Source organism: Colossoma macropomum, unplaced genomic scaffold (assembly GCF_904425465.1).
Source record: "Colossoma macropomum unplaced genomic scaffold, Colossoma_macropomum, whole genome shotgun sequence".
In the NCBI taxonomy this organism is placed as follows: Eukaryota; Metazoa; Chordata; class Actinopteri; order Characiformes; family Serrasalmidae; genus Colossoma; species Colossoma macropomum.
Window position 1 is genome coordinate 3,166,034 of NW_023494808.1, and position 24,990 is coordinate 3,191,023.

Here is a 24,990-nt window from a genome sequence, read left to right on the forward strand (position 1 = left end):
ATATTGCTCAAGAGAGATCTCATAAATACTCAGAAATGTCACTTTATTAGCTGTTTTCAAAATGGAATAAGTTTTTGTTTTTCACAAGCAGGTTACCATAACATTGATTAAATGAGTTCATTACAGTGTCATCATTTAACGTTTTTGACTCCTTGAGGACGTTAGATGAAGATCTGGAAACATTTAATTTAACTGTCATTAATTAAAAATATCCTCCAGGCTGCTGTGATGAGATCATTGAGAATGGTTCCTCCTCTTCCTCTGATCTTCCTGCTCATGATTGTTGGTGAGTCAGTGTTTGTTGTGGTTTGTGGTTTCTCTCAGAATCAGCTCAGTGTTGTAGAGTAGCTGCTGGAGTTAGAGAGGGGAGAAGTGAAGCTGTAAGCTACAGTAACTCTGACTGTCTTATGGGCTCCAGACTCTGTAATCAGCTGGAGTGGAGTGTGAAGTACAACCAACAGGAAATATGTGCTTTAAAAGGATCCACAGTGTTTATAAATGGAGCTTATACTCACCCAGAACATCTTACAGTGACAGAGAGTTTTTGGACCATACACCCAGTTGAGGGTGTGGAGCCGACTGATCTGAGTAAAAACCCAGGTTATTCAGGCAGAGTTGAGTATTTCACTGATGAACAGAAACACTTCTCCCTCAAACTGAGTGATGTAATGAAGAAGGATGAACATCAGTACTGCTTCAGAATCAAAACAAATGTAGAAAAAGAAAGATGGTCAGGTTTTCCTGGAGTTCAGCTCAGAGTTCCAGGTGAGTTAATCATCCCATTGTCCAGCTATAAGACACAGCTCTGGTTTCAGAGTAATGTTTCTTATTCATGACTGCTCTGAATATTCATGTTGTTTTTTTATCACTGATTTTATTAATCTGCTCTAATGATGTTCAGCTTCTGTTCTGATTCACTCCTACATCATTTTATCTGTTCTTACACCTGTATCAGTTTATCTGTTCATTTTCTCTTTCAGCTTATCACTGACAAATCATGGAAGAAATTAATACTTTAAAATGATGGCTTATTTTTAAATTACTCTTTTTGAGATCAGTTATGAACCTTAAGAGCAAATATTCAGCAAATGTTATAAATAACACACAAATCATCATTATTAAAACGCTTGTGTCTTCAGAATGGTAAATTTACAGAAGAGAAATCCTTCACTTCTAATGAAATTGAATGTACTTTTTTTCAAAATCTATTTCTGTTGCTCCTTTAATAATTGAAATTTTACTAAATGCAAAGGGTACATTTCACATTATTCAAAAAGAAAAACATGCAAAAACAGAGATACAAGGATGATATATTAAAATATTTATTGATCCTCCTCTCATTGGCCTTTATTCAACAAAGTTTTGTGACATCAAATCTGATAGAAAAATGAACACTGACAAATTCACCAAATGTTTTGTATCTGTACAACTAACCTCATGTGTGGTAGAAGTGTACGGAAATTTAGGCATAACATTTTAACAGCCTGATCTGGATTATTGTCAATAACATCAATTTTTGAAATTGAAAAGAAAAAGGTAATACTAATAACTTTGCACACAGCAATCCTGATACTAAAGTAGATGTATTTTTTTATTGTATACAGTTATCTAAACAAGTGCTTTGTGTATACATTCCATTTAAAGGCTTTTGCCTTATACTACAAATATAGCAAATAACTTAATAAAATACGAAACATATCTACTAAAGTAGAAGCTCATATACTGCAATATCATCACTGAAGGAGCCAGAGTATGTTATAAAATAATCACACTACAGAATCAAACCACTTTTCCAGCTGAAAAAGGGCTACATTTTGTTCCTTTCACTTTTTATCCATTTCAATTCGTTAATTTTTAACACATAAATATGTTTATTCATTGGCCACTAGGGGGAGCAGAGGACCTGCTACTCAATCCCAAAAGCAACCCCCCCCCTCCACCCCATGAAATGCTGAACACTGTTTTATGTAAATTTATTATTCATAAGGGCAAATTGAGGTTGCCTGTTGCAAATGATATGTAAATTAACTACTTGCTTTTTTCCATGCACTGAAGATGATTTATAAATTGCACCCAAATCACTGCTTTTTACATCGACAAACAACAGTTTCCTGAATCAGAAGCAGAGAAGATCAAACATCATTCAGTTTAGTTACATCTGCACTCATTTATACACTCATTACTAACTTTGATGAATGAGATTCAATGTCTTTACATCTTTCCTCTCCTAATCTGATGTTCCTCTTATTATCTCAGAGATCCATGTAGAAACTTCTGAAAAAGTGACAGAGGGAGAAACAGCAGATCTGACCTGTAAAACCACCTGCAGTCTGATTGACCCAACATTCATCTGGTACAAAAATGGATGTCTTTTAACCACAAAGACCATCAAGAACAACCAGCTCCACCTGCAGACAGTCAGCAGTGAGGATGCAGGCAGTTATAGCTGTGCTGTAAGAGGATATCAGCATTTCCAATCTACTGCTCACAACCTCAGAGTCAGATGTGAGTTTAAATGTTGTTGTACTTGAAAGAAATAAAAAAAATACTTACCAATATTTACAGAAAGGGTATAACCAGATAAATATCACTTGATAAACCTCAAATAATGTTTTAACATTTATTTTCATGAGATTACTAAACACTACTGACATTAAAAAAAAACAAAAAACTTTATCATCCTCCAAAGATCCTCCAAAGAGTGTCTCAGTGTCCAGCAGACCCTCTAGTGAAATAGTGGAGGGCAGTTCAGTGACTCTGACCTGCAGCAGTGATGCAAACCCACCTGTGAAGATCCACACTTGGTTTAAAGAAGGTGGAACATCACCTATAGGATCTGAACAGAATTACAGCATCATCAGCATCACTGCTGACCACACTGGACTGTACTACTGTGAAGCTCAGAATAAACATGGAGCTCAGAGGTCAGCTGGAGTGTCAGTCTCTTTTAAAGGTGAGGGACAAGATTAAAGGTTGTAGTTTAAAGTCTGTTCTCTTTCCTAGAAAATATTCCTAAGGAAGGATAGGAGAATGGTCATAGCGAACAACAAAGGCGAGACAGTTTTACATACCAAATAAATATGAAATGAAATGAAATGAAATGAAAAGAGCAACCAACTTCTGGGCTGTGACATAACTCCCCAAAAACGTTTCCTACATCACCGACCATAACCAATACAAAAAAGTTCAATTGGGTGAAAACTGTTCTTGGTCCAGTCACTCGACAGGAGGCAGAGGCTGATTCCATAAAGAATATAACTCCTACTACATTAAAACCATTTAAAAAGTGAATATATATATATATATATATATATATATATATATATATATATATATATATATATATATATATATATATATATATATTAAACATACAATAAAACAACTATAAAAAGATAAACATGATCCTTTTGTTATGAAGTGAGCGACTTTTAAACTGAACTGAAAGCCTTGCCTGCTATTGAGGCAGTAGATAAGCAATTAACTCCTCCAGAGATCCTTCTACTCAAAGCAAATGAAAGCATATAAAACTCTTGAGGCACACAACCTTTTTGTTGGCAGTTGGGTCCACAACCCCAGTACCAAGGTGCTTCAAAATGACTGTTGTTTGGTTTTCTTTTATCGTCCTGTGGATTAACCTAGCAACAAACATTCAATGCTGCAGCGCTTCTCAACATTAATGTTATGGTTGTTTACTCAACTAATGCCAGTGATTATGTGGATCATTGCGGAACAAGACAGAGAAGTCACTGGAGCTCACTGCAATTGCATGACAGGTTAAATAATTTATGCTCACCTGTCGTTTGTTTAACCGTTAACTCCGCTTTAATTGTTAGTGGTGTTGCTTATAGTTATTTTTTAAATTTATCACCGGTACACACCCACAGACGAACTGTGCAGAATACAATCCTCCACTCTAGTGACCGCCCACAGCAGCCTCTTTTTCACCAGTTTATGCATTCCACCTTAAATGGTGCAGCAGGCCTCCTATGTGGAAAATCACTTCCTGACCTCTGTCTGCAGTTCTTGTCACAGCAACGCAGTAATGTGATGTCATATGCAAACAGACTAGTTAAATTTATTTAGTGTATAAGTGTCCAGTGAATGTATACATATAGATATGTGATAGAGAGAGGCAGACAGAGGATGAACATCTGATCCCTACCCTTCAATGTTAAATATACTCTGCACTTAACATATGTGGAGGTCTCTGGTCACTTTTATTGTCACCTGCAGCTTGTAATTGTGGATTCTTTATGGCTGCATCTAAAATTTTAAAAAAGCAAAATTAGTAATAAACACTCACCAGATAAATGAGAGTTAGCTTATAAATGATCCTAAAAGAACAGCAGCCAGTAAAAAAAAGCAAAGCAGGTGAGCCCTTGTTTCAAATACGTAATATTAGCAATATGCTGTGCTACAGATGTAGTTATATATGTAAAGAAATATGTACTAATAATCCAAAGACCGACACTACAAATGTTACTATAAATAAAAGTACCTGGGACAAGCTGTAAGTCCTCATCTGGCAAGAACCAGAAGCAACAGATGGATGGCTGTAGGAAGACAATATATTTAGTAAAGGTTTAAAATACTAATTTTAATAATTGAAACAGATACAGGCATATTTATGTTGACTAACTGCATTTGCATAAGCATACAAGCCTTTCAAATCCAGTAGATAGTGCTTCCAAAGCTGAGAAATTCTGGTTTATGCAGACAGGGTTTTATCCTTGCCTCTCCTGGTAGGCCAGGAGCAGCAGAGTGGACAAAGTACACAACTTCTGTACTAGAGTAAAAGCAGAAAGGCTCTTAGTAAAATATTACTTAATAAATATTCAAAGTTTTCAATCAATATTTGTACTAGATTTTAAATTACTTTTGTATCAGAAGTAACAGCACTGTAAGTTATTATAGAAGTCATTATCATTATTATTAAAGTAGAAAGGAGCATGAGGGAGGGAGAATTCAGAAACATTAGTCTGACTGACCTCCAGTCCAGTTTATACAACAGATGCTGAAATCCAAAATCTGAACATTGAACTAACTTAATTGTTTTAGCTATATGAATTTAAGCATGTAAAAGCACAGGGCAGCACCAAATCATACCTTAGTTTAGTTAGGATAACTGACTTACTGTTTTAACTTTAACACCAGCACCTCGTAATTCGGAGGATCCAGTGATATTCGGGAGAAAAATGTTCACAGAACGAAACATATCAGGTTTTGAACATTTGTATTTAACACAGGGGGCGATAGAGACGATTTTTCGAAAACCCTATTCATTCTGGCCATAGAGAAATGGAGCTCAGACCCGGAGTTCCTAATATGGGCATAATGAGGACTACAGAATGACGCACGACTACAGTGGTCTATAAACCAAGCATTACTCACCAAATGCGTTTTGACACTTCCCGGAGTTTCCAGAAGCAGCTCTAAGCACCATTCTCACCAGGTTGAACGTTTGATGACTCACTCAGCGCATGTGCACTTGGCCCGTCTCAATACAGGTGGAGTATAGCTGCCTTAACCATTCCACCCAATGGTTAGGACTCCCCCAATTACAGGAGGGTGAAGGCAAGCACAAGCTTCCACAGAGACCTGTGAAGTGGCATCTCATCTTTTTGAACTGCTACTAACGGAACATCATTGGACATTGGAGGAGAATGCTCCAACATCCAGTGCCACCAGGAACTGAACTCGCGAGCACCTGAGGATAGTCAACACAAATGGCACAGGTGGTACCAACACTCAGACAGTTAATAATAAACAGTGTTGTTCAGTGTTCAGTAGGCTGAGTTAACTGAATTCTAATAGAACAAGAATCTGTGTCTTACACGCTATCAGCTTATTTTTGACATACTGCTCATTTTCATGTTTCCTCACTCACCAGAGAAGCAGCCACTCACATTCTAATGGACATGTGTGCACGCTTTATATTGCCTTATAGTATGCCTTGAAAAGGTAAATACAGTGCTAGATAAGCCATTTATTGGATAATACACAATAACAAACTGGTTATAAGCATTAATAAGCTAGTCTGTAGGTTATAAGAGGGCACTAGTAACTAGAAGAGTATTTGGCTTCACTGCACTACAGCAAGCTGGTTAGGACTTAAAGTTTAAAGAGGGCTGGTGTTAGACTGACCTGCTGTTACACAAGAAGGGAACAAGGGAGCAAAAAAGCAGAAGAAAAATACAAAAAGACCAAAAGAACAAAAGCCAAATGAACCACATTTACTCAAACAGCTTAAAACCTCAGAGATGTTTCTTCTGTCTTCACTGCTGTTCTCACAGTGTAGATAACGCTCAGTATATCAAGGTAAGAAGAGCTTATTTTTAATATGCATTCCTTTGTAAAATATCTTCTTTGACATGTGACAAATTGAAGAGACAGTATTCGCTTTGATTAGTATTTTCTTATGTTTCCATCTTTCTGCTCTCTCAGTGACTTTAAACTGTAAATTCATATCTCATTTTTGAAGCTCACTGAAACTCTGCTGTATTTCGCTGTGAGGTCACTCAGAATGGCTCCTCCTCTTCCTCTGGTCTTTCTGCTCATGATTGTAGGTGAGTCAGCAGATCCTACTGTAACATCATCACTACAGCAGCACACTGGATATTTTCTCTGTACAAGTCTATGATGTAGAAATACAGAGTTACACTGAACATCAAGTTGTAAATGTTCACCGTATTCACTGTGTTTAGAGCTGCTGTCTCTACAGAGTGGATCTCAATACTGTGAGGTTCAGAATCAACATGGAGCTCAGAGATCAGCTCCAGAGCCAGTCGAATTAAAGAGTGAGAAACCTGCTTATATGTCATTGTTTAAAACGTGTTTTCTAAAAGTTCTCTTTACTGCATAATGATCAACTTGTTTATTAACTGCACCTTCAAAATGATAAATGATCATATTTTTAATGTTGCTCTGCATTTTTTTCTGTGTGTGTGTGTGTGTGTGTGTTTGTGTGTGTGTGTGTGTGTGTTTGTATGTATGTGTGTGTGTGTGTGTGTGTGTGTGTGTGTGTGTGTGTGTGTGTTTCACAGCAGGTGGTTCAGTGGTTCTGTATTCTGTGGTTCTGTATGTAGTTGTTGGAGTCAGTCTCTGTAGAAATGCAGCTCTGCTCACCGTAGTTTTCTGGATGAGGTTTGTTTATTGATCTATAATATATAACCGTTCTTTGTCATCCATAATAAGACCAGATATTAAAATATGTTTGAATTCCCTCTTTATTTAAGGGACATACATAAACACGTTTTATTTTGTATTATTATGTATTTGTTTTTCTTTTTTGCAGAAGGAAAATGCAGAATGCAGAAATGATGCAGATCAGAAAAGCTGATAAACATGATAAAGTGGTGAGTAGGACATTCAGTTTTATTAGAGTGTGTCTGTGATTACACATCTCTTCCTCTAGATGGCAGTGTAGGTCTAATGTTTGGGGATGTCACTGTAAAAAGGTCAGGCTGCTGTCCAAGGTGCTATTTTAAGGTCTGATCTGCAGACCTTCTGTTCCCAGTCAGTTAATTTCTCCTCTTCTGCTTCCTTCTTTCTTTCTCTCCCACCACAGGCTGTTCAGTCCAATACTCCTGATGACCCGTACACAGCTCTGGACCCTCAGTCCAGTTCTCCTGAGTACGACACTCTAGCAGTGAGTTCTACACATTAATCTCAGTTACACTTTTACACAGTGGAGAAAATGGGATACTCAGTAATAGAGAAGGTGATGAACTCTATATGGACCATTTTACTGAATTATTTCATACTGCAGTTTCAGAGTTAAAGAAAAAAAGAAAAGTAGTTATAAGGATTATGTTATGATCTCTTTAAACCCAATGTATTAGTAGAGATAATAATAAACTATATACATACAAAATCCAGGACCTTTGGAAGAAAATCAGCCCCACAGTATCACAGATCCACCACCATACTTCATGGCTCTCTTTGTGTGCACACCAAACTCGCCTGTAGTGTTTATTGCCAAAAACCTATGTTTTGGTTTCATCTGACCACAGAACACAGTCCCACTGAAAGTTCCAGTAATGTTAGGCAAACTGTATGAGCTGGAGTTTGTTGGTCTTTGACGGCAGAGGCTTTCTTCTGGATACCCCTCCAAATGACTTCTGGTTATTTAGGTGGTGTTTGATTGTAGTTTGTGAGACGTTCTGACCCCAAGACCAAACTAACATCTGTAATTCTCCATCTTTGATCCTTGGAGATTATTTGTCCTCTCACAGTGTCCTCCTCTCTGTGTGTGGGGTCAGTATAGACACATATCCTCTTCCTAACAGATTCTAGATTGGATTTCTATCTTAAGAATTTCTAGGGGCAATAATTGTGGCACATGTGTTTTTTTATGATAGGATTAAATTTCTTTCAATCATTATAAATTAAATAGATGTCAGATTTGTATTAATATTTTAAATGAAAGATCAAAAAGTATTCAAAGTAATTTTTACAGCTCATTTTGCTCATGATTACCAGGGGTGTCAATATTTTTGGAGCGCACTGCAGATACAGAGATTTGAATTGCTCATTATGCCAAACTGTTACATAAGAGTCTAACATTTTATAGCTTTTATGAATTACTGCTAAAAAATACAATAGATGTTCTGCTTTTTCAAATCAAATATTAAAATATAAACATGCTGCTATTATTTACTCCATTAATCAATTACATAATTATGTAATTGTTTGATTTTCTCCTCTTTGTCAAAGATGAAAGCTGTTGTGCTGTTTATCTGAGGGGAATGGTTGTGGATGTCTGCCAGGTCTTGCAGGTGGTTGTTAAGAGTCCCATTTTATTATTATTATTTTATCAATTTCTTTTGGAAACTCATATTTTTCTGCGTATTATCCTTTGACTATCATTTACTACGCATGTGGATTATCTTAAATGAATATTTATCTTAGCCATTTAAATAGCCATGCCCCACAATGGACTAAGTGCCGTATTTTACTGGTTTAAGTTAAAAATTTCCCATCATGAACGGAAATAAGCGAACATTCGGTCACAGAAGCTCAGAAATCTCAGAGATCCGGCCTGCGGTTCTGATACTGTACTAGTGAGCTACAGTAGGGTTTATATAGGCGTTTGTGTATCAAAACGATATGAGGAACAAACTGAACTCCCACCACTTAACGGGGGGCTTCGTGCTCCCCAGATCAGCTGCTGATGCGCTCAGGTTCAGTAAGTCTTCTGTCGGTGTTGTGCCGAACTCCGACTCTGCGTGCACGCGCCTCACACAACTGCGGTTAAGCTAGTCGCCTTTCTCCAAACCAGCCGCACGTGACACTGGAGTGCGTCAGTACTGCACACAATATTGCGGTAAGAGTCACAGCACACACAAACCTAGTTCATATCAGAAAAAGTCAAATTCACGTACGTGAATTGGTACGTAGATCATAAAAACAACAGATATCAGTTGAGGATTTATCATACTGTGTACATATGAATTATGAATTATGATTCCACTGTACGGTTTTAAAGTAATTGGCAGCCAAAGTCCAAACATTTTCAACTGTATATTAATGAATACTTAAAGTTAAAACATGATAAAATGGTAATTTCTGACCAGATTAAACCACAACGACGCCTCTTTTTTTACGGGGGGCGGCGCAGCTCTGCATAACGGAGCCCCTGCAGCCGCCGCAGTGTTATAAGACCACCATGAACACAGCAATAACAGGTGTAACACACTGACTGTAACACACTTCACCTCTGACCACATCACGGTACAGTGTTACTTTTCTCCTCATCACTGAGAAGCGTGACTCTCGTTTGTTCTTCATTTCGCTGTTAAATGGCGGGAGTTCAGTACGAGCATCTCTTCATAGCGCTTCAGTTTTGCTGATAGAACAAAGTCAAAAACACAAATACCTCCACAAACGACATATAGGCTCACATAATGTCAGAACTAGGTCTCATATTCTCAACATGAACGCTCGATGTTTCCTGTCTTTATAATTTAACCGAGACCGCCTGATTTCTGAGCTCCTGCGACTAAATTTGCTCTCTACACGTTTATTTCCAGATAATGCGTATCAGTAAAATACGACCCTTTATTCCATTACTGTTAATGTGTTGATTGATTTTATGATCAGTTTGTGAAACTGTAAAATGGAGGTATTTCTTGTTTTTTCTACCGACATAATAACAGAACCAACGACGAGAATCGACCCTTTTGTCGTTTTTCAACGCTGGATTTTGATTCGACTTTCATGTCGACTAGAACGTATATTGAGGGTGACCCTCATTTACAGTGTAGCCAAGCAAATTAGAGGGGATTGAAAAAGTTTGAATAAAAATTACCAACTAAAACTAATGAAAATCATCGACACAAAAATATTTATTATAAACAAAATATATAATATTTTCAATTATTTACTAGAATATAACAGTAAAAGAATTATCATCAAATAAAGCAGTTGCAATAAAACATTATTATTATTATTATTATTATTATTATTATTAACAATAATAATAATAATAATAACAATAACTAAGTGCAAAGGAAAAGTTAAGCTCAGCTAAAACAGCTACAGGCTGTCTGATGATTTTGAAATTAAACTCAGATGAACAGAAGGTCCCGGACTCTGCAGCTGCAGTCACTGCGAGGATGAACCGAACTGAACAAGCGGATTCAAGAGCAGCTTCTGAACACACGACCTCACTGGTTGTGCTGGAGGGCGGGCTTATTTCGTAATGCTGTATTTTCATTGGCTGTGACAGAGGATGTGGGATTCAGCCTGTAAGCCCCCCTTCAGGGCAGAATTCTCTCTTCTGCTACACACACAGCTGAACTGTAAACACGTGATCAAAACAGTGGAAACAGTATGAGTTGTGAACTAGATACTGATTTATTAAAGAAAGTCAAAACAAAACTAGAGAGTGATGAAGTGTATCCAATAGAGTCGAACTGCAATTAAAGGCGTTTCCGTAAAACATTGGCTGATATGTCTGCAAAATCGCTTCTCTCATTGGTGGATACGATTCAACGGAGTTGTTATTGTTACTAACAGCGGCCCTAAAACGCCGTCGTAATTCTGTTTACTCAGCAACGTTACTGTGGCTTTTACTCCAAAGCCCACCTCCCTCTGACGTCACATTAGGGGTGTTCCCCGGAGGGTGTCTGCATCACAGAAACGCCCTCATATGGTGTTGCAATTAGACCCTCATCAGCGTATCAGCTCAGTAACAGAGCGGCTCAGCACTTTCAGTTTCACCTTGAGTTTTCCAGCGCTGACGGAATTCAGTTGGATCAGACGATGGTAAACCGTCTGTAATCCTCTTTACTGGAGTTGGATCAGATGATAGTAAACCGTCTGTAATCTTCTTTACTGGAGTTGGATCAGATGATAATAAACCATCTGTAATCCTCTTTACTGGAGTTGGATCAGATGATAATAAACCATCTGTAATCCTCTTTACTGGAGTTGGATCGGATTATAGTCAATGTTATTGTAAAGTAGCTCAGTTCAGTCTCGCCTGAAGAAGAGATGGTGACTATAGAGTGAAGTTGAGATTTAGGATGTAAAAGAGTTTGTAATATTGTGAATAAACCGTCTGTAATGGCTCAGTTTCTGCTGTTTAGTTCAGGGTGTGAAGGATTTCTAATAATACATCTTTGACAAAGTTTCACTGATGAACAGAAACACTTCTCCCTCAAACTGAGTGATGTAATGAAGAAGGATGAACATCTGTCTTGCTTCAGAATCATAACAAATGTAGAAAAAGAAAGATGGCTGGGTAAACCTGGAGTTCAGCTCAGAGTTACAGGTGAGTTAATCATCCCATTGTCCAGCTATAAGACACAGCTCTGGTTTCAGAGTAATGTTTCTTATTCATGACTGCTCTGAATATTCATGTTGTTTTTTCATCACTGATTTTATTAATCTGCTCTAATGATGTTCAGCTTCTGTTCTGATTCCCTCCTACATCATTTTATCTGTTCTTACACCTGATTCATTTTTTAATGCTGATTTTCTTTTTTTGACTTTATTAATGTCAAATCTTGCAAAAACACTGTCGTCAAATAGCCTTTAGCGTCAAATAGCCTAAACAGGCAAATCTGACTGTAAAGTTCTGACAATAACAGTTAAAATAGAAAACAATGAAGTACAGTAAACTGTAATGAAATCAAAGCCAGTGTTTATGAAAATAATCACATTACACAATCACATCACACTACAATCTGAAAAAGCTACATTTTGTTTAGTTCATATTTTATTCTTTTCATTCATTGTAATTTAATAAAACTATACAGACGTTTGAGCTTTAGCCAGTAGGGGGAGCAGTGGACCTCCTGATATGACATATGGCTCCTGAGGCTGCTGCACACACTGTAAAACAATGATTTTACCTAAGAAGTTAGGGTAACACTTTCTTTGAAGAGTGTCTACATAACACATTCATATCACCTTACATAAACACTTCATAACATGTTCATGAATGCTTAAAGCAACATTCATAAACTTTACATGTTTTACATGATATTAATATGGACGACTATGCCATTTTACTGAAAGTTGTTTCTTTCAAAATAAAAGTCCTCATTTTATTTATTATTTTCAGTGAAACTCCTCATTTCTGGACTGTCAGCATAAAATGACCTGGCTTTATCCCTTTGGACAGAAAGTGTTTTGAAACTTTTTGCCTAGACTTTCAACTTTTTTTTTTTTTCTCAAGCATTTGTATTTTGCAATATGCTATTCTTTCTGCTTTTTAAACAAATTATTCATATATAAAATGTACTGTTCATTCAACACTCTATACATAATTATGAGAATGTTACTTAAACTACATTTAACTTTATTGGGGTAAATGTTAACACTGTTATCCCAATTACTTTGGAAGTTTTATTTTTAGTGATGTTGTTCCTCACTTGCGGTTTTGGAGAAGGCACAAGTATAACTGTTTATCTGTTCCTGTTCCTGACAGCTGTACAGTCGTCACTGCACATTCCTACTCCCCCCCCCTTTATGGTGATACCAAAAAAAGCATTCTAAGAGAAAGCTGGATTCATGACTACACAACCAACACTCCATCAGCATTCACTATAAAGCATGAGTCTGCTCACCACAGACACAACGCCCAATGAAGATAACACAACTAAATTAAATCATACAGCTGTGAAGTATATTAAAAGCTGGCAACTAATGGCTGCTTGTACTCTAAAGGCCCAAATAAATGCAATCATACTGTTTGTCTTGTTAAATACTCCAAATAAAACAAAATTATAATACTCAGGCCATTTGGACATGCTGAATTGCCCCTAGGTGTGAGTGTATGTGTCTGTATGTGACAGCCCTGCGATGGACTGGTGGCCTGTCCAGGGTGCCTTTCTGCCTAATGACTGATGGGATAGGCTCCTGCTCCCACTACGACAATCAAAACATACATTCACATGTAGTCATAAGAAGATGAAGTAAACAGTTTAATGTATGAAAGATTTATTTATTTATGACTCACGATCACATTACAATTGTAAAATGATAAAACAGACATGAACAAAGAGTAAAAATACAATATAAGGCCAAAAAACGAGGGCTTAAAACTGTGGATAAAGATGAAATTACAGGACAAAATCTTTAAAATATAAAAGACAAAACATCAAAGATTATGTTTTATTTGTTATTTTTGAAAAAAACAGATAAAAAACAGAGATTAAGCATAAAATGAGGCCTGTTACACATGATTGAATATCAAAGTTTCAAAGAAAAAGGCATTCTGCAGTAAAGAATATATGTTTGGGTTAATGTATTTATTTATTTTTTTTAGCAGTAAAATCTGTTTTCATGTAAAGACTAATATGTTGTAAAATATAAAATCTCTCTTTCTCTCTCTCTTTCTATCTCAGTTGTGGTCATCCATTGGATTGTTGGTTGATATTGATAGTGATGGTCTCAGCGATGCTACAGGTGATACAGAATACAGTGTGTTAGAGCAGAACACACACATTTAGTTCATTTGTCACAAATACACAATGCTTTGGCTTAACAAAATTATATTATTATACAAGTAGTACTATATAATACCTACAATGTACAATAAGTTCTGAATACCAATATTCCCAGTAATCTCTTTAAAATATCACTCAAACTCAGTTGCCTGTAATGTGGCTCTTAATGATGACCAGCCCTTAAAAACAATATTATCAGCCACAATATTACTACAAGTTATGATCAACACCCCATATTTTGGCATATCACATTGCATGGCATTACTCTGGTGTTCCTTTAATACTGTTTAGCTAGCCACCTTTTGTCAAAACAGTATTAAAACTGGCAAAACAGATGAGGAGACACCTAATCCATGAGTTGAAGAATAGCAAGCTGTATGATCTTTCCTCTAATGTATAAGGGCATTGCTAGCCAGCTGGAAGTTTTTGTCAGCGGTACCGTTTTCAGTCTGCCGTGAACTACAGATACTGCTTTAAATGGTAAATAAGTCACAAGGTTGTGGTTTATATTTTGTCTTGAAGAACAAACTCGGTGTTTCCAGTGCCATGTTTTTACAAGGCAATACATCATTTAGCATGATTAAAATACAGCAGCGCTAGATCAGAGCCATGTTTCTCAGCAAATTGTAAATAAACATTCTTGTTAATCTTTTGTGGCATAAATGATCTCAAAATCTAATCATAAAAATGAAGAATGAAACTGCTATAATTTATGGTGTTATCACAGTAATACACTCAAGACAGGCTCTACTGTAAGATTTTGGGACTGCTGTGCTGATCTACTCAGTTTGGGGCTTCATGCCTATGAGTGCAGCTCAACAGTGCTGATATCTCACAGTACAGCACTCCCTCTTGTGTATTATTACATAATTGTAACAAGCATAGTCTGCATAGTCATACCAATGTAGGAGCATTGGTAGGAATATTTACATTTGAATCCTTACCAATTCTATTGACCAGTAAAAGAATGATGAGTAGATAAAACATTGACTTCATATTAAAGTAATACGACCAGTGTCATTACTTGCTTCTGTCAAAGTTGGAGAGAAAATCTAGTTCAGTTGTAGTGTAATAACAGTGTAATAAGATTTTAATTTTTGGAACTTACTTGGATGCTCTCATAGACATCAACAATGGATGAGCCCTGAGAACAGAGAGAAATGGGTTACATTATAGCTAAAGGCGACAGCTTACATTGCACTGATGTTCCACCCTGAAATAAAACAGATCAGTCTGCTGCCTTTAATCAAAACATTCATTTGGACATTTTGCATTGCGATACTTTACGTAGGTTATATGCAGGATGCTAACGTGAGCTAAGAACTGTTTTTCTTCACAGAGTGTAAATAAACGTTCATTAAACTGTATTTACCAAAAATGCCTCAAAATGTAATAAAAATTAGGAAGTAAACTGTGATACAGTCAAAATAACACACTGATCAGTGCTTATCATTTCTATTGACCAGTGAAAGAACGACAAGTACATAAATCATTCACTTCATCTTCAAATACTATAAATATAGTCTATAAATGCAGTTTCATTGTAATGTAATGAGAATGTAATGAGACTTTAATTTTTGGATCTTACTGGGATGGTCTCATAGTCATTAACACTGGTTGAGTCATCATCAGGAGGCAGAGCACTGATGCCTGAGCCCTGAGAACAGAGAGAAATAGGTCATATTTTAGCTAAAGGCAACAGCTTACACTGCACTGATGTTCCACGTTAAATAATACAGGTCAGTCTGCTGCCTTTAATCAAAACATTCATTTTGGACATTTTGCATTGTGATACATTACGTAGGTTATATGCAGGATTCTAACATGAGCTCAGAACTGTTTTTTCTTCACAGAGTGTAAATAAACGTTCATTAATCTGTGTTTACCAAATTGGCTCAAAATGTAATAAAAAAAATTAGGAATTAAACTGTGATTCAATCAAAATAACACACTGATTAGTCCTTACCATTTCTATTGACCAGAGAAAGAATGACAAGTACATAAATCATTCACTTCATCTTAAAATACTATAAATATTATCTATAAATGCAGTTTCATTGTGATGTAATGACAGTGTAATAAGATTTTAATTTTTGGAACGTACTGGGATGCTCTCATAGACATCAACACTGGATGAGCCCTGAGAACACAGTGAAATGGGTTACATTTTAGCTAAAGGCAACAGCTTACATTGCACTGATGTTCCACCCTGAAATAAAACAGATCAGTCTGCTGCCTTTAATCAAAACATTCATTTTGGACATTTTGCATAATGTGAGCTTAGAAATGTTTTTCTTCAAAGAGTGTAAATAAACATTCATTAATCTGTGTTTGCCACAAAGGGCTCAAAACATAATAATAAGAATTAGGTATTAAACTGTGATACAATCAGAATAACACACTGATCAGTTCTTACCATTTCTAGTGACCCATGAAAGAACAACAAGTACATAAATCATTCACTTCATCTTAAAATACTATAAATATAGTCTATAAATGCAGTTTCATTGTGATGTAATGACAATGTAATAAGACTTTAATTTTTGGATCGTACTGGGATAGTCTCATAGTCATCAACACTGGTTGAGTCATCAGCAGAAGGCAGCACACTGAGGCCTGAGCCCTGAGAACAGAGAGAAATGGGTCATATTTTAGGTAAAGGAAGCAGCTTACATTGCAATGATGTTCCACCTTAAATAATACAGGTCAGTCTGCTGCCTTTAATCAAAACATTCATTTTGCACATTTTGCATTGCGATACTTTACATAGGTTATATGCAGGATGCTAACGTGAGCTTAGAACTGTTTTTCTTCACAAAGTGTAAATAAAAATTCATTAATCGGTGTTTGCCAAAAAATGGCTCAAAATGTAATAATAAAAATTAGGAATTAAACTGTGATACAATCAAAATAACACACTGATTAGTCCTTACCATTTCTATTGACCAGTGAAAGAATGACAAGTACATAAATCATTCACTTCATCTTAAAATACTATAAATATAGTCTATAAATGCAGTTTCATTGTGATGTAATGACAATGTAATAAGACTTTAATTTTTGGATCTTACTGGGATTGTCTCATAGTCATCAACACAGGTTGAGTCATCAGCAGGAGGCAGCAATCTGAGGCCTGAGCCCTGAGAACAGAGAGAAATGGGTCATATTTAAGCTAAAAGCAACAGCTTACATTGCACTGATGTTCCACCTTAAATAATACAGGTCACTCTGCTGCCTTTACTCAAAACATTCATTTTGAACATTTTGCCTTGTGATACTTTACGTAGGTTATATGCAGGATGCTAACGTGAGCTAAGAACTGTTTTTCTTCACAGAGTGTTTGCCAAAAATGGCTCAAAATGTTATAATAAAAATTAGGAATGAAACTGTGATTCAATCAAAATAACACACTGATTAGTCCTTACAATTTTAGTGAAAGAATGACAAGTACATAAATAATTCACTTAATCTTAAAAGACTATAAATATAGTCTATAAATGCAGTTTCATTGTGATGTAATGACAATGTAATAAGACTTTAAATATTGGTACTCACTGGGATATTCTCATAGTCATCAACACTGGCTGAGTCATCAGCAGGAGGCAGCAATCTGAGGCCTAAGCCCTGAGAACAGAGAGAATTGGGTTATATTTTAGCTAAAGGCAACAGGTTGCATTGCAGTCATGTTCCACCTTAAATATTACAGATAAGCATGTTGCCTGAAAAGAAAATAGAAGAGAAACTGTCCCAAAACAAATAGGGAGAAACTAATCCTTGAAGTGGAGAATAGTGAGCTGTGTGATTCTTCCTCTATTTTTTTATAAGGAAGTTGCTAGCTTGCCATGGTTTAAAATGATATGTGTAGCTACTTCTCTCAATCTTTTAGCTGACGCATTTGTGGTTATTTAAAATGTTCTTGTCTTTGTGAATATGTTCCCAGTATAAACATCCTGAATGTTTTGCATTGCAGAAATGTATGTAGTCAAATATGGTATAATCACAATAAGACTCTCAAGGTCAACGATTAATCCTTACCATTTCTAATTACCAATGAAAGAATGACAAACAGATCAATCATTCCGTTTCTATCTTAAAGTACTAAGATCTGCTTTCTAATTTCTCCCTTCTATAAAATGTAGTTGGATTGTGGTGTTATAACAGTGCAATAAGACTCTAATGATTGGGACTCACTTGTATATTCTCATAGTCACCAAAACTGAATAAGTCATCAGGAGGTGGGGCTCTACGGCCTTTGTTCTGCGGAACAGAGTTAGAGAACAGATCAAGAATTATGCACTTTTAGCCAAGGGCAACAGCTTGATGTTCACTTTAAGCTGTTGATTGATACATTGATAGATAGATAGGTTGATCATGTTTTGTCTGATGAATATGTTTGAAGTGTAAATATCCTTAACATTTCTTTTATGATATTTCATTCAGTAGTGTTTGTATCCAGTAGTGCTTAATTGGAAAGTTGTTTCTTCACAGAGTGAAAATAATAGTCACTGTTAATTCATTTTTTGTGTTATAGAATTCAAATCATCATCATCATCATCATCGTTGTCTGTAATCGCTTAGTCTAGATAAGTTCATGGTAGCAGTTGGGAGAGCAGAGAATTCCAAACAACATTGTCCCCAGCTAATTCCATTCCAAGGCCAACCTGGTAAACCCCCACTGGGAGGCATCCAGGAGGCATCCTGATAAGATGCACAAACCACCTCAACCACCTCGGAGGAGGAGGAGTAGCGGCTCTACTTTGAACTGCTCCCAGATGACTGAGCTCCTCACCCTATCAAGTAGAGTGTACTCCATAGTGGAAGCTACCAGGTGGTTTTGAACAGGGTCCATTCAGACTTCATGTCCCTTATCTCCTCCGGAACATGAGAAAAGCTCTCCTGGAGGTGACATTTAAAATCAGACAGTCATTCCCAGCTCACCCTCACTATTTGTTTGGGCCTACTGGGTCTGACCATCAGTCTTCCCTGGCATCAGATCCAACTCACTACCAGATGGTGATCGACAGCTCAGCACCTCTCTTGACCCAAGTGTTCAGAACATATGGTCCCAAGTCAGATGAAATGATAACAAATATGATCATTGACCTTTGACCAAAGGAGCTCTGGTACCACATACACATATGAACATCCTTATGCTCGCACTTGGTGTCACTATAGAGTCTGTTGATGGGGCCCTTTCCAGAACCCCACCCACTCACTCCAAGAAAGCAGAATACTCCAAACTGTTGTTTGGTGCATAAGTACACACAACAGTCAGTTTTCCTTTTGTGATTTTACTTCGCATTGAGGTGACCATCTCATTGACTGGGACAAACTCCAACTATCCCCACACTCATCTGGTGCCTCTCACCCCATGCAACTCCTAAATAGGAGAGCAGGTTTGAGTCAGTTGTTTGAAGAGAGCGAGACAGCCAGCGTGTTACCATGAAGAAACAACAAGAAAAGAAGCCCAGTCTCCTTCTCATTTGGCACTTTTAAGTCTGCAGATTTATTTTTGTTTCATGTCTCAGTTCGTTTTATCTTTGTTTAGTTCATTTTGTTTTCATTGACTCTGTAATCTTGAGGGCCTCACCTTTGACTGGCAGACCTTTCTCCAGCCCATTTGAGCATGCGGCTTCTCTTCCTCAATGCGTTCTACTGGTCCCTTTCCATTGGCACTAACCTGAGATTAATCTAAATATGTGTGTTTTATGGTAAGTGGGAAAATAGGTGGTTTTAGTGGCCTTCTCCCACTACATCAGACATTATTACTTTCTGCATTACCTAAAATGTAGTATTAAGTGTTTATTGTTTGCGACTTACTGTTTCATACATGTAGACATCAACAATGCTAGAGTAATCATCAGGAGGCTTTACACTGAGGCTTGTGATCTTCAGAACAGAAAGTTAGAGAACAGGTCAGAAATTGGTCAGTTTTTGGCCAAGGGCAACAGGACCCACCACTGACTAACTGATATGGAGAATACTGTAAAAACTCACTGCACAATACTGTTCATTCATATTTCTGGTCAGCCTCTTCAACCTGCTCAAAATAAATACATAAATTAATATTTATTAAAATATGGAGACTCTGAATTTGGTGTATTATTCTAGATAACAATCTGGAGTGCACCAGATATTATGAGGGGACACCAGATTTTTACCTAAAAAAAAAAAAAAAGAATGCTCCATGTTCGTTCAGAGACTTCATAAAATAACTAAGATTACAAAATGTGCATTACTGTTCATCATTTATTATATAATGATTTGTTTCAACAACACAATCTGAATAAGTGATATGATTTTAGCAACTGTATTTGGCTTGATTATCTCTGCATAATTATTCTCACCTCATCCAGTAAATTACAGCGAGAAAAAGTGCAACCTCACAAAGTCCTAATACAGCAGCTGCATACAGAATCGCCTGCTGAAAACAACAATACTCTAACAAACACATATATAACCAGAAATATCACCATAGAACTGCCATAATTTGTATATATATATATATATATATATATATATATATATATATATATATTTACCAATTATATACACATATACACATATAAATTCAATAATTACTTATTAATCACATGATGCAGAAAATGGAACATATGCGAGAACAAATACTTACTGTCGTGAGGTTGACCATTTCAAATGACAGGCACTGGAGTAGATTTCACTGAATTGCCTTGTACTGTTTCTCCAGGGGAGCTGATGGATTCTGAGACACTCTTTGGAGGATCTACAGCAGACAGGAAAAAAAGAGATATGAGGATACGGAGTGTCATAAAATCACCTATTTCTCGTGACTCGTGACTCAACTCAGACACACACTTAGCTGATTTGCATCCTGATTCAGACAAGAGTGCACTGACTCAAGACTCATCTCAGATGCGCAGGTAATTGACTCATACCTCGACTCAGATGCGTACTTAACTGATTCATGACTTGACTTAGACATGTGCTTAACTGACTCATGATTCAGCTCACATGCACTTTGTTAACTTGCAATTCAACTCTGGTATGCACTTAACTAAGTCATCAGTCCACACAGACAATTACATTATTGACTACATTGATTACAAGTGTGACTTTGCCTTTCAATTTTATTATGGTCATACCCAGAATTAGGGTTTGAGGGTATTACATTATGGGATTTTTTTAAATTTACTACCGTGGCAATAGTAGTGAAGCGAAAAGCTTTTTTTCCTTCTATTTGATGCTTTGTTGGTGGTGTTTATTTCTTTGAATGTTAATGCATGATCTTAAATGCTACAACTACAGCCCAGGGACAGAAAGCAGAATAAGTAAACAGCAGTAATTACTTTGCAGCTCACAGCAGCATCAGGTTCAGCACAGTTTTAAATTTATGAGCTTTTCATTATGACAGAATCTTCAGTCAGAAGGACAGAATAAAGCACTTCATGCAACAAATGTGGTGACAGGCAAGAGCTAGTTTAGCTTAAGTCAGATAATCTAGTAAAAGTTTAAGTCTTTTAAGATTTTAGCAGCCTAGTCAGCCATTTTAAGCTGTTTTACACCCTTTATTTAAAGCACTGTATTTGTGTGTAACACTTAATTTCTTCTCAAGGTCTTCTTCTCGCTCTTAAATATGCCGTCTCCCCTGATTACGAGAAGCGCTGCAGTGCCCTATAGATATTCTTCTCAGCTGTCCTAATATTTTGCTGTAGGGTCCTGCAGTTTGAGATGGTGCAGTTCCAATACAAGACACTGAGGCAGGTGGTCAGGACACTCTCTACAATCCCTTTTTAAAATGTAGATGGTGTAAATTTCTGCATTTCTACAGCAAAAAGATTTTGGGCAGTAAATACACTAACATTGCTGCTGATTGGTTGCCATTCTGCCTGGAGCTGATCAATTCCTGTGTTTCCATTCAAACGTTTTGCACATGTTACGCGCATTTACAAACTTTTGGCGGAAAGAATGCAAATTAAGTGTTCTCCATTTTTGCTTTAGTAGAACTGTCTGTCCACCCTTTGCCATCTTTTTATAGCCGTGTTGTTTGCAGCTCAGAAATGCCAGTCAGGATGAGCAATGGCCCACATGATGAGGGCTAAAATCTCTGTGCCACCCCAGCAACGTCCACCTTGCATCTGGGAATGCAAATACACCAGAGAATTCTGGGAGCACATTGTAAAGACTTATTTTTCAAATGCGATTTGGATTAGGCATTTCCAAATGTTAAAAGCAACGTTTAAAAAACTGTGCACCACGATTGGACTGTAGGGCCAACTTTTACTCAGTTACAGCTTGATACGTCATTGTTTTCTCAAAAAAAAAAGCATTTTGGCTGTAGCGATATGCTAACCTTTCCAGCTCGATCTAGAGTAGAACTCTTTTTGCGATATTTGTGTGTGTGTTTTTTTTTGGGGGAGGGGGGCTTTTTCCATTATTTTGTGCATTTTCAAAAGTCACAAAAGAACTGGTGGATGGAAAACTGCTATTGGCTGAGTAAAAGTAGTTCACTCTCACTGACATCAAGAACATATAAGATACTATCAGAAAGTTCTGTAACTTGAGTTGAAAATCACTCAGAAATGTAACAGTAGTTTTAAAATACTTTGTTATGTGTTTTTAAAAACGTGCATTTTCTGTACAAAAATGAAACGTTCACAAACTATAATTTTGCACAGAAGCACTACAGGGACCCATTCATTTTGACTCACTCAGGAGCATCCTGTAGCATTGGACAGACCAGGAAGACATCATTGAGTAGCAGATCTCCTAACCACACATTCAATATAAAGCACCTATTAAAAAAATGTTGGTTGCCTGTGGAATTAACTGTCAGCCTAAAAAATCATACCTAAATGTTTGTTATAGGAAAATTCAAATATTGGCTCAGACTTGATAACGGCTTGTGATGGATCAGCATGTACCTGGATTTGTTACCAAGGAAAACACCATCCTGACTGAAATAGCTTTGAATCTGAAAACAATTACTAGTTCTGAATACATTTCTAAAATAATTCTGAAACTGTGTTTTTATGAACCTAATGGTGCATGGAAACCTTTTAAGATTAAGAAATGATTTTATCGTCCTTTAATGAGCTCATCACCAGCATCTACATGAGCGACAGTGAGCACACAGGCTGCACTACAGTATTAATTTAGATGTGGCTAACACTTAACTACAGGCTCTCTCGCTCAATAAAAATATCTAGGCTAATTAACATGCTCCTTCCTCCTACAGGAAACATGTGACCTTCTTAGCCACAGAAAGAGATTACGATCACTTAAAACTCTTCTTGACATTTTTAATGTTTAACATTGTGTGGAAAGCATATTCCAGCACAATTTAATCAGTTCCGCCTCTTCTCCTGCTAGTCTATAAAGTATCAATGGTGGGTTTATCAGTGCTGATCTCAGTAGAGTGTTAACCAGCTGATAGAATAAACATGATAAGACCATCTTAATACCAAAGTGTGATCTGGGCCTGCTTTCTGAAAGGTCATCAGCAGCTTTTCTTTTGAATGATGATGGCTTTCTACTGATACTACACACTCTCAGAAAATGGGCACCAAACTTTCACTGGGATGGTACCCCTCTTGTCACTGGGTGGTACCCTTTTTTAAGTGCGTTTTCCATATGAAAATGATGAAGCATTCACAAATTATAATTTTGCACAAAATCACTATAGGAACCCATTCATTTAGATTCACTCAGGAGCATCCTCTAATACTGAACAAACCAAGAAGACATCATCAAGTAGCAGTTCTACATATTCAGTTAATATTAAGCACATGATTAAAAATGAAGTACTTGTTTGTGGAACTAACTGTCAGCCGAGAATGTCATACCTAAGCGGTTTTTGTAGGAAAATTCAAGTATTGGCTCAGATGTGATAAAGGCTTGTGATGGCCCAGGATGTTCCTGAATTTACCAAGAAAAACACCATGCTGACTGAAATAGCTTTGAATCGAAAAATATTTACTAGTACTGAATACACATTTTTAAAAATTCTAAAACTATGTTTGTGATTCGAAAGGTGAATAAAAACATTTTGACCATAAAGAAATGATCTTACCGTCCTTTAATGATGCTCAACACTAGCGTCTACATGAGAACTGGTGAGGACACAGGCTGCACTGAAGTATTAATTTAGATGTGGCTAACAAGTCTAGGCTCTCTCGCTCAATAAAAATACCCAGGCTCATTAACATTCTCCTTCCTCCTACAGGAAGCATGTGACCTTCTTAGCTGCAGCAAGAGATGAGCTTCACTTCAAATTTCTGCAAAGTTATTTATTAGTAAATTTATGATTATTTTAAATAATTATGTTTTATTTTCATTTTTCATGGGTAATATTAAAGTTGCTTTTGTGAAAAGCATGTTTCAGCATAATTTAGCCAGTTCCACCTCTTCTCCTTCTACTTAATAAATTATCACTGGAGGACTTATCAGTGCTATATCAATAGAGTGTTAGCCAGCTCATAGAATAAACATGATAAGACCATCTTAATAACAAAGTGTGATTTGAGCCTGCTTTCTGAAAGGTCATCAGCAGCTTTTCTTTTGAATGATGATGGTTTTCTATTGATACAATATACTCTCAGAAAATGGGCACCAACCTTTCACTGGGATGGTACCCTCAAGGGTATGTCTTTAGTGATATTAGTTCGGAAAGATAATTGTACTACGTTTCATTGAAATTATAAATATTTAATTATTATTACCTCCACAAACTCTCTCTTCTCCAGGCTTTTATTGACTTTTTTATTGTTCTGTTTTTAAACATTAAATTAGGAAAAAGGTATACATTTGTATCTTTTCCCTTGGAAAAAACTTATTGAAGGTACACAGTTGGACCTTAACCCCTGACCAGGGTCTGCCATCGGGCCCAAAGTTTTATCAAACACTTCTACATCCTACGAATAGCTCAACCATTTTGCACTGATGTCCCTGTTGTTACTTAATAATAAGCCCTAGTATGTAATAAGCTTGGGATTTTAAGAGGTTAAAAACATTGTTTTAATATGGGAGGACCAGCCCTGGTTTTGGTAAC

At 36.7% G+C, this 24,990-nt stretch overlaps 2 protein-coding genes across 2 annotated transcripts in view; one reads left to right on the forward strand and one right to left on the reverse strand.

Annotated features, from left to right (window-relative positions):
- The first annotated feature begins 243 nt into the window (after positions 1–243).
- LOC118797720 (titin-like) overlaps positions 244–24,990 on the forward strand; it is a 127,946-nt gene continuing 103,199 nt past the window's right edge. Inside the window, exons 1-4 of the mRNA XM_036556986.1 lie at positions 244–286; positions 520–765; positions 2,257–2,505; positions 2,690–2,787. Coding sequence (XP_036412879.1) covers positions 244–286; positions 520–765; positions 2,257–2,505; positions 2,690–2,787 — 636 coding nt within the window. The remainder of the gene's footprint in view (positions 287–519; positions 766–2,256; positions 2,506–2,689; positions 2,788–24,990) is intronic.
- Positions 13,812–24,085, reverse strand: LOC118798365. Its single transcript, XM_036557802.1, has 13 exons — positions 24,013–24,085; positions 20,596–20,706; positions 20,309–20,385; positions 19,959–20,001; positions 19,782–19,850; positions 18,153–18,218; positions 17,517–17,585; positions 17,033–17,101; positions 16,516–16,584; positions 16,066–16,101; positions 15,550–15,618; positions 15,070–15,105; positions 13,812–13,914 (listed from the first exon to the last, which is right to left on the reverse strand). The coding sequence occupies exons 2-13, from the start codon at positions 20,611–20,613 to the stop codon at positions 13,906–13,908; spliced, it is 630 nt and encodes a 209-aa protein (XP_036413695.1). The 5' UTR covers positions 20,614–20,706; positions 24,013–24,085; the 3' UTR covers positions 13,812–13,905.